Raw genomic sequence first — 17402 nt, 5'->3', positions numbered from 1 at the left:
AGTCCAAGCTCCAAACTGTAGCGCCTACGTCCGAAACGGAGGCTGCATCTGTTTCAAACTTCATCGTCAATAGCAATGTTCATTCATTCTGTCCCTAAGGAGCTTTCGTTGCCATAGAAACTGATTTAACCATCCAGGCACTTGGTAAATGAAATTCGCATTCATGGAAGCAGACGACACTCTGCCATCTCTTATAAATCCCGTGCCAGGTCCTTTGAAACAGTGGAGGAAAAAAATAATAAAACAAACAGCCTTATAAAAGAAGAATAATCCACTATTCAGAAGATGTATACAAAAAGCTAGAAGTGCTGTCTCTGGTGGGTGTACAGCCAACGTGACAGGCTTGGCCATGAAAGGGTTACCAATGCATGGTACTGCTGCCAGTTAAACAAGCAGCGTAACCCATCAAACCAACAAAACAACAGCGTTGGTTGCCGAGTCCGGTCATTGCGAGGCAGCTTGTACGCCTTGGAAAATAATGCCTGGGAGCTCAGACTGCGAGCGAAGAATGGTCAGCGAGGATTAAAAAGGTCCACGCGCCCCCCGTCACACACACACAGGACATACTGGAAGGATGCAGGCATCAAACAGAGTGACCGGATCTTAGTTACCTGTCTGCTACTGTATCTAGGTCACCAGAAGCTCCAACCACCTCCACCATGGACCTATCATTCATGGCAGCGCAGGTAAGATATATTTTCTTCCCTTGAGTATTTTCTAAAGGAACCTCTTCCTCCTATTATTTATTGCTAGAATTCTCATGAAACTACGTCAGAGAAATCAACAGGTTCTGTTAAAACCCTAATGTAGACCCCCTAATGATTTATTAATAAATTAGGTGTAGGATCCAAAGTCCCCTTCCTTTAACCGAGGGTCTTTTATTTTTTTGAGCAAATTTGAAGTGGGATCCAATGTTTTGAGAAACAATTACGTGTCCTTCTGAACTGTCGGATCGTGAGTGGACATTTTTTGTAACCTACTTGAGATCAACAAAATCATACGAGGAGAACAGCTTATCACGCTATGACCTCATTCACTTGAACTAAGCCAACACCCTCTTCATTCCCCACCATTGGATGGACACAGATCGTATCTCAAGATTTGAACTGGAAGAATTTGGGGATAATCTTGAGATATTTAAAAAAAAAACAAAAAAAATCTATTGTTGTTGTTGTTGTTGTTCCGACTGCCATTGATGAGCAAATAACTTATTTCAGAAAGGTGCATACATCTGTTAATGACTTCTTTCCTTTCCATCATACAGTTGATGTTGGGTGTGCAGTTGAGGGTAAATAGATAATATTTCATATATTCCAAATCGCAACACAATCTTTTCACATATTTTTTTGTTAAATTTGTTCTAAGAGAATTTCAGATAAACTGTGACATGTAGCCAATATAACAGTTGTTGGAAAATTATATATATATATATATATATATATATATATATATATATATATATATAAGATATGTGTTCATGGTGGACTTCATAAATATGCTATTTAATTTGTCTTATGAAATAATAGAATTTTCTGGCTACAATAGAACCAGTGCCTTTGTTTCTCTTTTCAAACCTCAATACATTTTCCATCTTTTAATATTTAATGGCGTCTGGGTATTTAGACTGGACCATGAGGTAACCCTGACCAGTATCGATAATGATCATTCTCTCTACTAGTTGGTAGTAAAAGCGAAATAATGTTATTGGGTTTATTCACAAATACTTGTTGTGCTTTATACATCACAGTTAAACGCTCTACTAAATGTAACACTTCTGTATCTAGATGCATTAGTAGAAACATTGTGATGATTAAATCGCAAGACCATCTTACAACATTTTTTCCAGGGAATGTTTAACTGTCATGTGATACAAATCCAGGCACTGATAGGCTGCTGCCATAGAAACTAAAAAACTTTGCTGATTATTTTTATATGATTAAATTCAACTCAAGAGTCTAATTATTTTTTTATGTTATCACTATGACCACAGGACTCACTGGATCATTACAATGTGTTATTTTTTAAGTTGGCCTTGATTCGGCGAAAGCCTAATATTTGTAATGCAAGTGGGTGTTCCATTGTAAAGTATAGATCATAAATGGGTTATGAGTCTATGCCTGTCATGACTCCCAGCCAGCAACAGGGCCATTTGCTGAGATGTTTTGCAAGCCCTAGCCTCGAAAAAAGCTGTTGATATTCATTGAATCTTTAAATAGACGTATTCCTTAACCCCTTTATGACAAAGCCCATACATGTACGGGCTCACAATGCATTGTTTTTAATGGGTTTCAGGACAACCCATTGTCCTTAAGAGGTTAAAATCCTGTGGTTACTAAAAGTCTAATCACCGTACATTTATGGCTCTGGCTACCTGGAACCCCTCCCTTGCGGATTGTGGGCGGGAAGTTCCGCTGCCATCAGTGGGCGGTCCTATTGCCTTTGGTGGGCAGTCCCACTGATGACAGTGGGTGGTCTTGCTGACGTTGCAAGCTGTTTAAACTGGGAAGTGGGCGGGGAGTGGGGAGCCGCTCCCGCAAACCCGAAGTTTTCCGATGGCAAAATGAAGAAGCGGCGCTTCTGCCGGAGACTCCGAGCAAAACCCAGAACGTTCCCGGGTATCCTAATCACTGTTTTTGGAGATATTACAGTCCTATAACACTCCAGGCTTGCATGTCTCAAATGTGTCTATTTTGGAACCACTTTAATGTCTGCATCATCCAAATGACAAGTCCAATTATACTTTCATCATCCTGGTGTTATCCAGAGACAAGCTAGCTAGTTGTGAAAAGATACATGAATCATTATTTGCATATATGGGGTTATAATGTTACGGGTGAGACAATTTGGACTGGGATATCAGCCTTAGATCTCGGTTTGTACTTCTAGTTGACTAAAAATGTCAACTTACTATTTAAGCTGCATGAATTGTTTATGACACGCTCTCTTTAATAAACCATGATGTATTTAATGTTGAGGCAAATGGCAAACAATGGTAACGCACTCTGTAAATAATTCCAGGACATATTGCCTGGCAGAGAATTTAGTCCTAATGCACTGATTGTCCTTGCGAAGGTTTGACATCCAACACGCATGAATATTTCATGGCCTTAGTGTCATTCTTAGAAAGAAAAACATATCTCCGACGTTAGTGCGTTCAAAAATGCACTGATTAATCCCGATCTGCGCCCAATTTCCACCAATGATTTAAAATAAGCCTCTTGGAAAATAAGCACAATAACAATAAGTGACTGGATCAGTTTCTGGGTTATTCCAAAATGACATGAAACCTCTATGACTTACTTAAACGTCAATCAAGAAAGAGCCGGCCTATATAAATATTAGACTTGGGCGCCGGCCAACGCTTCGTGTTTGTCTTTATCTTCGTGGGGGAAAAAATCTTCGTATTCCACAAATATTCGGCTGTTCCAGTGTTCGGTTCGGGCGAATATTCGTGTACATTCTTGGTGTTCGTTTTTTTCTTTGTTTTCTTGCCATTTTTTGTAGAAGGGGTAAATACGGGGTTAATGCGGTACGGACTACGCAGCAGCTTTGGCGCCAGAATTTTAAATGTCCATACCAGCAACTCTGTTGGTCGCCTGCAGGGGCCTCCTCTGCCACCAACCAATGAAGTACACCTGTTCTTTATTGGGTGATGGCAGACGAGCCCCCTGCTGGCGACCAATAGAGTCGCTCGTACAGACTTTTAAAATCCTGGTGCCGCAACTTGGCCGGTTGAGACCACAGGTCTCTCTGCTCCAACAGTTAAAGGTCCGTACAAATTACTTTATCGGTTGGAGCAGGGAGACCAGTGGTCTCTGCCGGCCACGTTGCACCGTCAGGGGTTACAGGGCAGTGCGAGTGAGCCTATTGGTCGCCTGCAGGGGCCTCCTTTGACATCAACCAATTGGTTGATGCCAGAGGAGGCCCCTGCAGGCGACCAATAGAGTTGTTCGCACGGCCCTTTAACCCCTGACGGCGAAACAACGGATTTCCGCTTCCATTAACCCCTGCAATGCTGAGTAGATACGGTAGGCTAGATGGGGAAGGGACCAGGGAGATTAGTAGACGAAGACAAAGACGAGGATTCTTTGTGTTGTCTTCTACGCTTTGCCGCCGCCATGTTTGTACCTTCGTGTTCATTTTCATGTTCACCAGAATACCAATGCACAAGTCTAATAAATATACGCACACTATATGGACAAATGTATAAGGACACCTGACCATTACATGAACAGGGACTTTTATGATAAAACATTATAAATACATAGATATTAACATGGAGTTGGTGCCCTCTTTGCAGCTATAACAGCTTCCACTCTTCAGGAAAGGCTTTCCGCACGATTTTATTGTGAATACACATCCCTACATATAGCTGGTCTAAAAATCTGGCTTGCCCAAACTCAAATATTTGACAGGTACGAGCCAGAGCCTAGCCAAAGCATGTAAGGACTCTCCTTATAGCATGTGCTTTGGTTTGTTTGTGGCTCCTATCGTACACACATTGAATTTCAATGGTAGAGATAGTCATAGGATAAAACACAAATCTGTCAGAATTTAACAAGATAATACATTATTATCAGGAGGGGCTGGTAACTTAATGGTAACTGAAATGGTATAGCTGGTTAATCAAAGCAATCTATTTAGCAGCATGAGTGGCACAACACCTTTAACAAACCTCTCTACCCAACTACATCACTTTCCCCGCACTCAATGCCTCACTCTCTAGCGTTTCATTAATTCAGTTATACGTATAATAATACGGTGATTAGCCTGCAGTGTATAATACTGATAATGCTTTTATAATGAGCTCGCAATTCAAATAACAATAGACAGCGCGGTCTGCAGACACCGGCACATTCTGTACGCAGGGCACTAATTAGCCCAAGGCTAGTGCTGGAGTTGCCACTTTACAACTTCACATTTTAATCACAAATAATTCCAGCTCCAGTCATGTACTGTGATCAGTTTGCGCATTTAAAGTAATAAAGCAAACAGGGCTTGCCTTTGATATTGTAGGGAGGGACGGATTCCAAAACATAACAATCAGATGTTTATGGAAAAAAAAATCAAGACAATCAAATCAGAAGTCTCATGAACAGTTATTATTATCATCACATTTTCTACTATATTCCCTACCACGCTAAGCTGATTCTTTATTGTTATATTAATGAAGTCCATCTTGCCTAATGAAGTCCTTTCCTCCATAGACTTTCATTAGTCAAAGGGTCCCCCTGGGTGATTAAGACCGAGGTACTCTATTGAACAACAAACAGGATGAAAAGAATTTACGCTGATGTTAGTCTCATACACTTGTCAAGGATTACAAAAGATGATATTTTTGAGAAACATTATTGAAACAGGAAATTACATTATATTTAAAAAAAAATGTTTTTAAGTGTTACTTATATTTAAGAAAAAAAAATCATGGTGAGAGTTGGAAAGTGAAAGTTTTAAAATAACGCTTTTTGGACATTTTAATCCATTTCCAAACTTGTCAAGCCCGTCTAACTTCTCTATTATTATTATCACTAAAACTGCTAGAACTGACCTTGTACTGTGTATGGCGTAAGAATCTGAGCAATTCAGATAACCGATAACACAGAATGAAACTGTATGCCATTGCTTTTCCAGAGAGACAAGAGAGAGCGGTTTTGATAGAAAAATATAAATGGATATTTGGGTTAAACAAACTAGGAAACAAACAAGGAAAGAATATTAGGCAATAAATAATAATGTAAAAATTAAAGAATCGGTGAGTAGACGTGAGAAAGTATTTATTTAGTAGAAGGTTGACCTCCTTGCCAGCGCCTGATAACCTTTCTCATTACTATAAGCTGCTTGTGGGGGTTCATCATATTCTTCGATGTATGGCCACCTCCTGAATACACGTGGCTCCTCACTGAAAGAGTGGATAAAGGAAAACCGTGAGACTAGCTCAGCCGAAGAAGCACTTAAGTGGCCTGTCACCCTAGCGAAACCCTAACAGGGGTCCCACGTTTCAGCTTGTTTGTGTTATTGCAGAGGAAGCATCTCCATCGGTATATCAGACTAGTGCCATCAGCAAGGCCGGTCAAGAAACAAGTCTTCTTCCCCAACAATAAGAAGGGTGATGCTTAAGCGCTCCGGGGAGTCCCAGTAACATAATGCTTTTCTCCAGCAGAGAAAGGCTCCAATCGTTCTTGATGATATCACAGTGACCATTTAAGGCCCCAACCCAGATGTTGACATTTTAAGAATTCAGAAAAAAAAGTGCAGTGCAACAATCTATCCCCAAAGGGTATGTACAGCTCTAGGAAAATTACTGAAACATCTAAGACCAGAGAACCAGTTGACCTCCCCTCCAAAAAAGAAAATGAAAATTAAAAAGAAAACAAAATATATTAAGAAGTCTCACCTGAGAGAACGTATTATAAGTTAATTATTAGAAGTTAATACTCTCGTAGGCACGGTGAGCAAGGAACTCCAAGTCTGGAGAACCCCAAGAGATTCTCATGGGAAACCATGCATAAACAGAGACAATAATGAGAGTAGTGACAATAGTAAAGTAAAAAGAGCACAAATGGCCTGCTCTTCCACAAATCCTCACTTGGCAGAGTCTCAAGTTTTAGCTCACTTGTGTCCGTACAGAAGAAAAAAATTGTATCCATATGCAAGACGTTTTACAATCAAAACAGTTTAGAACAGGCATGTCCAAAGTCCGGCCCGCGGGCCAATTGCGGCCCGCGTTCCGGACTGATGCGGCCCCCAAGTGAGCCACGGGACTTGGCGTCATCAGCCGGCGCAGGGAGAAGGAAAGCACGAGATCTGGGCTTTCCTTCTCCCTGCGCCGGCACACACAGCCACACAGCGGTGGGCGCGGCTTCAGTGTTGTGCGCCGGGATCTGACAACAAACCCCGGCGCACAACAGCTGTTGCCGCGCAGATCGCAAGGGAGCAGTATCGGAGGTATTTACCGGACATCCGGCTTAAAATCACTCAAGGGAGCCGGATGTCCGGTAAAGACCTCCGATACTGCTCCCTTGCGATCCGCGCGGCAACAGCTGTTGTGCGCCGGGGTTTGTTGTCAGATCCCGGCGCACAACACTGAAGCCGCGCCCACCGCTGTCCGTGCCCTCTGAACCCCGTGCCCTCGGAAGAAGACAGAAGAACTGAAGAAGAAGAGGAGCGAAGAGCAGGAAAAGGAGCTGTAAGGAGAAAAGAGGAAAGGTAGGAAAGCATACAGTGAGAGTGGATTGGTATATGTGTGGATGTGTATGTGTGTGGATTGGTGTATGTGTGTGGATTGGTGTATATGTGTGGATTGGTGTATGTGTGTGGATTGGTGTATATGTGTGGATTAGTGTATGTGTGTGGATTGGTATGTGTGTGGATTGGTATGTGTGTGGATTGGTATGTGTGTGGATTGGTAGATGTGGATTGGTATATATGTGTGGATTGGTATATATGTGTGGATTGGTATATATGTGTGGATTGGTGTATGTGTGTGGATTGGTATGTGTGTGGATTGGTATATGTGTGGATTGGTGTGTGTGTGGATTGGTATGTGTGGATTGGTATGTGTGGATTGGTATGTGTGGATTGGTGTATGTGTGTGGATTAGTATATGTGTGGATTGGTGTGTGTGTGGATTGGTATGCGTGTGGATTGGTATGCGTGTGGATTGGTATGCGTGTGGATTGGTATGCGTGTGGATTGGTATGCGTGTGGATTGGTGTATGTGTGGATTGGTGTATGTGTGTGGATTGGTGTATGTAAGTGGATTAGTATCTGTGTGGATTGGTGTGTGTGTGGATTGGTATGCGTGTGGATTGGTATGTGTGTGTGGATTGGTATGTGTGTGGATTGGTAGATGTGGATTGGTATATATGTGTGGATTGGTATATATGTGTGGATTGGTATATATGTGTGGATTGGTGTATATGTGTGGATTGGTATGTGTGTGGATTGGTATATGTGTGGATTGGTGTGTGTGTGGATTGGTATGTGTGGATTGGTATGTGTGGATTGGTATGTGTGGATTGGTGTATGTGTGTGGATTGGTGTGTGTGTGGATTGGTATGCGTGTGGATTGGTATGCGTGTGGATTGGTATGCGTGTGGATTGGTATGCGTGTGGATTGGTGTATGTGTGGATTGGTGTATGTGTGTGGATTGGTGTATGTGTGTGGATTAGTATCTGTGTGGATTGGTGTGTGTGTGGATTGGTATGCGTGTGGATTGGTATGTGTGTGTGGATTGGTATGCGTGTGGATTGGTATGCGTGTGGATTGGTATGCGTGTGGATTGGTATGCGTGTGGATTGGTAAATGTGTGAGAGTGATGGGTGTTATGCTGTACCATTTCCAATGTATTTTTCATTATATAATTATGCTCTAAAGTACATCATAACTCCCATCACTCTATACTGTTCCATACAGTGGCAGAGCTGGGAGACAGAGGCCTTGCACCCCCACCGCAGGACTCCTGAAAGGTAAGTGAACTTCAAAGAGGGAGAGGGTAGATAGTGAGAAGGGGTAGATAGGGCAGAAGGGAGCGAGAAGGGGTAGATAAGGCAATCATACTCCTATCATGCCAAGTCTGCGACTGCCTCCTGGAATCTGGGTATGCCTGGGCATGATAGGAATGTGATTGCTGTTAACAATTATATATATATATATATATATATATATATATATATATATTGTTATTTAATTGTTTTGTCCTATTTTGGTGTGTTACTTACTTTAAATAAAAGTGTTAGATTTTTTTTATGGTGTGTGTGGGGGGTCATATTCAGTTTCGGCCAGGTAGTCTTAAAGTGTGTGTGGGGGGGGTGCCACATACAGGATCCGCCCCGGGTGCCAAATACTCTACGTACGCCCCTGCCCTCCCCTACACAATTTCTTCATCAGATGCCCTTGTGGCTGTGTGTGCCGGCGCAGGGAGAAGGAAAGCCCAAATCTTGCGATCTCGGACGTCGCTAGATTTGGGCTTTCCTTCTCCCTGCGCCGGCACACACAGCCACAAGGGCATCTGATGAAGAAATTGTAGGCAGTGGCGGAACTACCGGGGTCGCGACTGCGACCGGGCCCTGGAGTTCTGCCAGTCAGTGGGGCCCAAGGGGTGCCGAGCGGTTGCTGAAAAAGGAGAGTGAGAAAGGGATAGATGTGGTATGCCGTTTTCAATAAACTTTGCATAAAATAGTTAATTTGCATTTCATTTTAATGGTTCAGAAAATGTCAGGCAAAATGGTCGGCCCTCGCACATGTTCACTTCATCAAATCTGGCACTCTTCGAAAAAAGTTTGGACATGCCTGGTTTAGAACCAATATGCGTATGTGTTTGTCTTGGAGTTCTCCTTAAAATTCCAGATGTGGACCTCTTTGCTCACTATGTATCTAGGGCTATCATTTATCCCATTCCGACGAAGCCTGCAACACTTACCCTATGAACTAAAACCTGGGGCAGTTTCTCTGAAATGGCACATTGTAATTAATATATATGGGAATCTACTTTAATTATACATAGAACAGACCTGGACCAGTCTCTTTAACCAAGATATATTGTGTTTGCTTCTTGAAGAACAAGAGATATATCTCGAAATTGTTTAACTAGATTGATTTACAGAATGTCTTGTCTTATCTTTACTGTGTAACCCCATATATGTAATAATTGCTATATTTTGGCAGCATTAGCTGATCACAAGAAGGATACATTATTGTCACGGCTCGAGAGAAGTTACAGTAACATGATTTTGATGATTCTGTACAACAAATGAGTCAAAATGGCCATTTATGGATCTGTAAACGGAGCTGGAAAGTGCACGGTTTCTGAGGTCCATCTGTTTGGAGAACATTCAAAGACAGAAACTGATGCAGTATGGCAAAAGCGGAGATAAAATCCTGATACAGAAAGAATCTAAATCAGATTTGAAATGAAAATTCATCCAGCTACTATATGCCAGGATTCCGAACACATAACCTATAACAAATTCAAAAATGCACTCAAATTGATTGATCGTTTCTTGCGTTATTATCTCTTTTGAAGCGGACCTGTTTCAGTAAATCAATAGGGCAAGAAAGGGCTACATTGTTAATTTATAATAACATTTAAGTCTGTGTTTTCTTTTCCATGATCCATTTATTTTTATGAAAATCTTTAATTTTTTATACTTTTACTTTACATCAGTTTCTGGTGGACATGATAAATGATACACTTGGAAAATAACAATTTTTTTTTAGATTTTATTTAGATTTTGCAGTGGCAGGGCATTTCATGCAAATTTGGTAAAAAAAAAATTCCCATGATCCCTCAATGAAAAGGACTTTGCAAATCTAATGTAAACCCTAGCAGGATGTAATAGTTCATTTCTTGGATCTAAAGGCACATGGTCCTTTGGTACAAGAGCTTGTTTACAACTAGCTATTATCATAAATACTGTGTCTTAGGGAAAAGCACTAATTTAACACGTGAGGAAGGTGTGGAAGCTCTTGCGTGTGGCCCCTTCCCTTAGATGACTCCAGTGGTTCTTCCTTGTCAAGAAGGAACGAGAACGTGCAACCTCATAAGATCTGGTGCCTGCCGTGGCCCCTAACTTGACAAGTTATTTTTCCCCTAAGTGTCCTTATTTTGACCGCAAAGCTAAAAAACAAACACGTTGTCTAAGATGCTAAGCTTTGCCTGCAGGTAATCTATAAGCTTGAGTTCTATCATGCACACGGCTTAATTAAAATTGACGCGTTACCGTTGGAAAACAAAACAAAAACGCATCACAAAACTAAAACTAAATTAAACCAAGATAAGTTTAAAAGATAATTACAGTAATGTTTGGGAGCACCAGAACAAAGAAATATGTAGATCCAGTCAAATACCATCTTAATAATGTTCTCCAAGTGCATAGCAAATGGTCTTGTCTAAGAGGTGTAGAACTTGTACATTCAGATTTATACAAATTGCAAATTTATGGAATTTTGGTAAATTCGGCATTGCGTACGCAGTCCAGAAAATGAGGCCAGACCCCCCCCCCCACAAGAATTGGAAAAAAGCTAAGCAAAAAGCTCAGAATTTTCATCCGAAATTTGTGGGCCCACATTCACTCATACTCCATCTTTCACTCTCACGCTCTCTAAATGTTTCCCTACCTTCTCTGCCATCACCTCTACTTCTGCCGACAGATTGGGGGGAGAGGAGGTCATGTAAAGCGCTGTTATTTTCTCATTACTTGAGGTCAGGGCAATATGGCGGAGCTTGCAGTGATGTCCTCTCCCCCGCCTTCTGGCGTTAAGGCTGAGTGGGCTTTATAAAGCTTAGGAGTATGACTCTAGAACCCCACTAATTCGTCCACCAGTGCACTCATCACGTGTTTATGCATTTGTGTGGGCGACTTCTCACTTACATGGGTTTGAGGATAAGGACTAAAACTTACTTGGAACTTTTAAAGCCTACACTTTTTGTTTTGTGGATTCTTCACTTAAAATCTGCCCTGGTCTATGGCTGGTGGTTTGGGGATTTATTTTTTAAGCCTTTTTACATTTTTTGGGGGGAGAATTTATGGTCATGTTGGAAATGCCAAAGCAGAGCCGGGTCCCTAAAAGCCTACACTTTTTGGTTGAAGCGATTGTTGAGTCTTTTGGCCACCATCCTTCTTTAAAGACTCTTCGGGGGAGACCCTAAGGAAATATTGCCCTCCTGTGACTTCGGTCTAGGAGGGAAGGAAGGGGCTGCATATCCCCTTAAGAAGAAGATTGGGGACCTGGTTTCCCTATGACCTTAAACCCACTTGCAGCACCTGGCACCTTTTTTCAGATCGACATTTGAAGCATGGCTTACCCCAGGCTTTAGGTAAAGAAAAAATAATAAAAATAATAAAAATATGTCTTAATATATTCTGCACAAATTAGTGTTTACTCTGTATTGCGTAAATACGACCACCCAACATCAAAGAATTTCTGATAATATATCAAGTGTCCCTGAATCTACACCTCCCTCCTGCCTTCTAGTCCAAGCCTAATATTTTAGATTTTAACATCTAATGAAGCATGCGCTCATAAATCCAAATCACAGTAACAATAATTTAGGCTGTCAGCTGCTTATCAGGCAGAAAATAAACTATTTCTAAATAAACCAGTACAAATATAAGTACATGACGGGCTAGATGCACAAATCCCCCCCTGCCTCAAAGAAAGATGAAATGATGTTTTACAGTCTCATGATCATCAGAATTCTAGTCTTTATGAGAGGTATGCATTTATTATATTAATAGACATCTACATATTATAAAGTATGTGGATGTCTATTAATATAAGATACTGCTACTTGGCTACAAAATCCACCATGCCTATTGAGCATGTAAATTATACGGCATTACATTATATCAGCCATTTGTATGTGTTCTAGCTCCGTTATTTTGGTCCAATCTACTGGACAAAGACCCTGATGCCTACATATTGCATGTGGTAGACAATAGAGTCACTTGGTCTTAATCACCTAGTTGAAGACTCTGGCTCATGAAAGTCTATAGAGGGCAGGACTACATTGACTTTCCCATAAAGAATCAGCTCAGTGTGGTGTTTGATCAGGGAAGCTCACCCAAAATATCCCATGACTGACAACAATGGCGCCTCCAGCTCTCGACAAGGGAGTTTATTAGAACAAAATGAGATTCCAACCTCCATTACTTTATGTTATGCTCCAGGATAGGTTTTCATGGGACTTCAAGGGCTTTCCCTTTTAAGATCTTCTATTTGGCTCATCGGCAAAGGCCTCAGGTGACGATTCCCTCTACAATCCTTCAAAGACCACTGATCATCTCCCAGGACACAAACTCACTTTTTTGTAATGGACCTCTCACATATGAATTAAAACCATCAATAAATCCAGCTCTAAAACAACATCTAATTGCTTGTGTTCTATATTTTGTTATCCAGTTACCCTTTTTTTTTTCTAGCCATTTAGATTAATATTTTTCATCCACCGATCGCATACGTTGGGAACTTATCCTGAATTCCCATGATCCCTCGGTGAAAAACGACATTAGTATTCAATAGGACTGCAGATGGCGAATGAGCCTCCAGTTATTGGTCAGAGCCTTGTGGCTCCCACCGGATAATCCAGAACGTGACAGTTCACCTATAACACTTACTGCAACAAAGTAACCGTATATACCAGCCAAACAATCTGTTGTGCGGAAAGCAACGTTTATTTTTTTATCCCAGTGAAACTACCTTTTTACTGGGTTTTCTCGGAACGAGAACCTTCGTATACCCAAAAGTTACTCCGACACAAATACGGCAATTTATTAAAGAGTGCTGTTTGTATCTATACATATAAAATATTTATATTTAATGATCATTTTTACAACCACCACTTGTTCAGTCGCTGAGATATTTCCTAATGTATGTAATATTCCCTTCACAGCATGTAACAATTTATCTTACTTAAAACAGGCGGCACTATTTAATTTTTTTTCTGCTAATTTGGTGAAATTAGACTTTTAATGATGATTAAATAATATGATATGATATAGAGAGACTGGTGGTCTCTATAATCACGCCAATGATGTTATAAATGCAAATCATTTCTTCTTGCTACCGTCCAACAAACAGTTCTACTGGGATACAAAGGCTTGGACAGTATAACTCCTATAATGCTCAGCCAAGGTTTTGTCAGCTAGTCTGCTATAGCGGCCTGAGGGCCACAGACGGTGTTACTGACCTTTCCCGCGGTACACATTAAATTCGTTTTATCCTTTCACAATGTGATGCGAGACATATGCGGGGCATCAGGTGGACACAGGTTGTTTTGGAAACAGGTTATAAAGGGTTAACGGAAGGGCCATGGTCACCCATTAATGATAAAAGGGACGACAGAGCTGGAAACAGAGGTTATTACTGTAATCTGTCTTTACTGGAGGGATGGATATATTGGACTTGCAAGGGAGATTATTATAAGGTCTCTGCGGTCTCAGAGAGAATACCCTGAAAAAAAAAAGTTAACCCTTTGCAAAAGCTACGCTTGAAACATGAACGACCATTTTTTTAAAATAATATTGGTGTGTTAAATTACTTTCTGGTTCAAGGCAATGAGACACTTCGCATTATTCCATGTTTTTGTCAGAAACATATTAGTTATATGAATGTGTTTTGTCTTTGTTGTCTTAGATGTGACTGCTAGGCAAGCACTCTATGTACCGATCACTCTGAATGGGGATAAACAATAGAATTTCGGCCTACGGGGAAAAGTTTTAAAGCTAATCTGTCTCTTTCCCTAAATAATACATTTCATAGTTTATTTTGTAGACTAAATAGACCAGCATATGTTATTTTTTTTATCTGACAACCACTTCACTTTCTCTCCTATCTGCTCTTTCCTGTCTCTGCTTCTGGATCCGCAGTCTTCTCTCCTCTTTAACTCTCTTCGGGGTTCTCCGCAACAGGCCTCTGGGCACACCACGGAGACAACCTCTCCTCCATTCACCCAACCACATAGGAGAAGGAGGTTGTCCCCATGGTGTGTGCGGAAGAGCCCTAAAGAAGGGAAAAAGAAGAATGCAGACTGAGAAGCAGAGACAAGGAAGAGCGTGTTGCAGAAGGAAAGGAAAAAAGGAGAGAGAGATAAAATCCCTTTCCAATTACGTCCAAACTTGACTGCAGATACAAAATTTGTTGTCCAAAAATGAATGGACCAAAAATGAAAAGAAAAATATGTCCAAATCGTTTTTTGTCCATATGCACATGATTAATATAAGGTGTCCTCAGAGGAGCAAGTTCATGAAAATTTCCTTTTCCCAAAAATAAGCATAACACCTTGAGCATGACCCCCCAAACGCCCCGGGAGCCTCATAAAACCTAGAAGCCTACACTAAGTACTTATTTATTGATTAATTAACCAATATATATTTCTATTCGCTGATTATTGTTGATTGGTTCAGGCAGATTCTGTATAGAATGGTGGAGGAGAAGAGAGAGAACTTAAAGACAAAGCATTGACTAGATAATGTGGGTTCTGTTACATGGAGACTCGGATCCCTGTGTCATTGGGGTAAACGTTTAAACCAAATATCTCCATAAGAGTTTTTTTTTATTATTAAAATTCCCATTACAGACATTGTGTATGGCCAGTTTGTTACAATCCACAATTACTGTTTTTGTCCTGAAAAAAAATTGTATTTGCTTCACTATCCAATCTTCTGCATACAGACTTCTAATCAGATCAGGCACAGGTACAATAAATCTTCTCGTAAATCTCCTACTGTCCTATTTAATGTTCCTAGTTCTGTAAATCAGCAAGTGCTTGGAAATGATAGAATTGTGTGCCTCTACTTGGCCCTTGTGATGTGTTGGAGATTTCTTTTTCGCTGTCAGCAGAATGATCAGATATTACAAAGATTTCCCAGTGAGGTCATTAATATACAATCCATAGATAATTGTAAACGTTCTAATAGCTCTAGTAGATCCAAGTGATGCGGGAACTGCCTAAAATATTACTCTAAGTGGATTTCCTACTAGAAAACTCATCCCACAGTGGAATTCTCCATACGATGACCCGGGAACCTGTGCTAAATGCAGTTTATTAGCATGCAGAGGATGTGCGTGGGTTTAACCCCTTAATGTACATATATACGGGCTCAAAATACATTGTTTTCAATGGGTTTAGGGACCGCCCATTGTCCTTAAGGGGTTAATGATTCCCTATTCTGGCTCTGTAGATGTGACCCTAGGGTTATCTACATAAGGCATATATGTATGCAGTAAAATGCGTTGGAGTCCATGCAAAATGGCCATTAACCTTAACTATGTAGTAAAGAAAATAATGTTATATTTATGTATCAATTCTGTAAATTACATAAAATTACAGAAATATTATTAGTAATTCTATTAGTAACAGAATGGTAAGTTCTAAATATGTTTTAATTATTTTTTTTTATCATAATCTGCTTGCTGAATTAGCTCGTTCAAACTTCTTTTATAGATTTTACATTTATTTCTGGTTTCTATGCACTGGAGGTTTGACTGGGTTTTTTTTTTATTATTAAATTAAATTCTCCTACAGAAAAATGGGATTGGGATCTTTAAAATATCCAACCCTGTTTCTAATGGTTTTCTATTGGCTTCCACAGCTTCCTGTTATGGGAGGAGCCTTCATGGATTCGCCCAATGAGGACTTTGGCACAGAATATTCTTTGTTTAATTCTTCAGCCAATGTACATGCAGCTGCCTCAGCTCAGAGCCAACCAGAAGAGCCAGCTCGCTCCTCAAACGATGCCATATTGTTATGGATTGCGATAATCGCAACAATTGGAAACATTGTTGTTGTAGGGGTTGTGTACGCCTTTACTTTCTAAGGAGGCTTTATGCTGAAGACACTGTAGATCGAAGACACAAAAAAGTACTCTTTTTTTATTGATTTACATAATACATCTATTATTCCAAGTGCAGTAACACTTAGACTACTAAGTATATAGTAAAGTAAAAAATGTCCGTACAAAGTTATAACGTAAATGTATTTTTTGATGAGTTAAGTAACCACAATGTGAGTATTTCAGTATTCCTCCAGAATTGCCACTTGTGGCCTAAAAATGCAGAATAAGGCATATAAATACAAAAAGATAGAAATTTCTACAAGAGCTCTAGTTTGCTGATAAAAAAACCCTTAATATTCAGATTTTACATTTTTTGATAGTTATCATTTGTAAATGTATGTCCAATTTTCCAATTACCGAGATATAAAAAAAACATGCAAATGTCCTTTTTGGTATTTTCTAATGGGATTTTTAGAAGTTAAGTCTTCAGCTGTACGCTCAAAAAAAAAAAAGAACACACACTATGGTCTAATTAACTGATTATCCAGATCTGAGAAACATGACTGTAAATATAGGGTAAATTGGTAAAATTAGCATTGCACTGCTATAGTATATTAGTCCTCTGAATGCCAGAGGCTACACAACTCGAGGAGAATAAACACACTTCTGGGGCTCGAAGGGTTAAACAACCATAATTAGAATTTTCCAAGGGCTCTGAACAAATAATAGAAAGTATTCTTTTACTAAGAGATTTTTTTTTTTTAAAGAAATTATTAAATGTGCATCGGAAAAGCAGAAACGTGTATATTTTATCAAGGATTTTAATTGCGAAAATTGCGGAAAGTTACATTTTTACAGATTAAAAAAAGTAGCAGTATTTTTTTATTTATTAAAAAGAAAATAGGCAGAGTCTTCCTGAGAAGAAAAAAAAAAAACCTTTAATAAATGATGAATCTCCCCCAAGGAAATGACAAAGCCGGCTCCCAAGACACAGTACTTTGTGACTTTCAAATGAATGCAAAGCTGACAGACGCTTCTGAATGCAGTCTCATCGGCTAAGGCACCTGGCAGTCCATCAGACACCTACAATCTTAACGGCTTTAGCCGAAATAGAATTATATATG

General features: G+C 40.1%; 1 protein-coding gene across 1 annotated transcript; it reads left to right on the top strand.

Moving 5' to 3' along the window:
- Window positions 1–302: 302 nt before the first annotated feature.
- Window positions 303–16385, top strand: C9H14orf132 (chromosome 9 C14orf132 homolog). Its single transcript, XM_053475259.1, has 2 exons — window positions 303–686; window positions 16096–16385. The coding sequence occupies exons 1-2, from the start codon at window positions 660–662 to the stop codon at window positions 16318–16320; spliced, it is 252 nt and encodes an 83-aa protein (XP_053331234.1). The 5' UTR covers window positions 303–659; the 3' UTR covers window positions 16321–16385.
- The last annotated feature ends 1017 nt before the right edge of the window (window positions 16386–17402 follow it).

Source organism: Spea bombifrons, chromosome 9 (genome assembly GCF_027358695.1).
Source record: "Spea bombifrons isolate aSpeBom1 chromosome 9, aSpeBom1.2.pri, whole genome shotgun sequence".
NCBI classification, from domain to species: domain Eukaryota; kingdom Metazoa; phylum Chordata; class Amphibia; order Anura; family Pelobatidae; genus Spea; species Spea bombifrons.
This window is presented reverse-complemented; position numbering and strand designations above follow the sequence as displayed.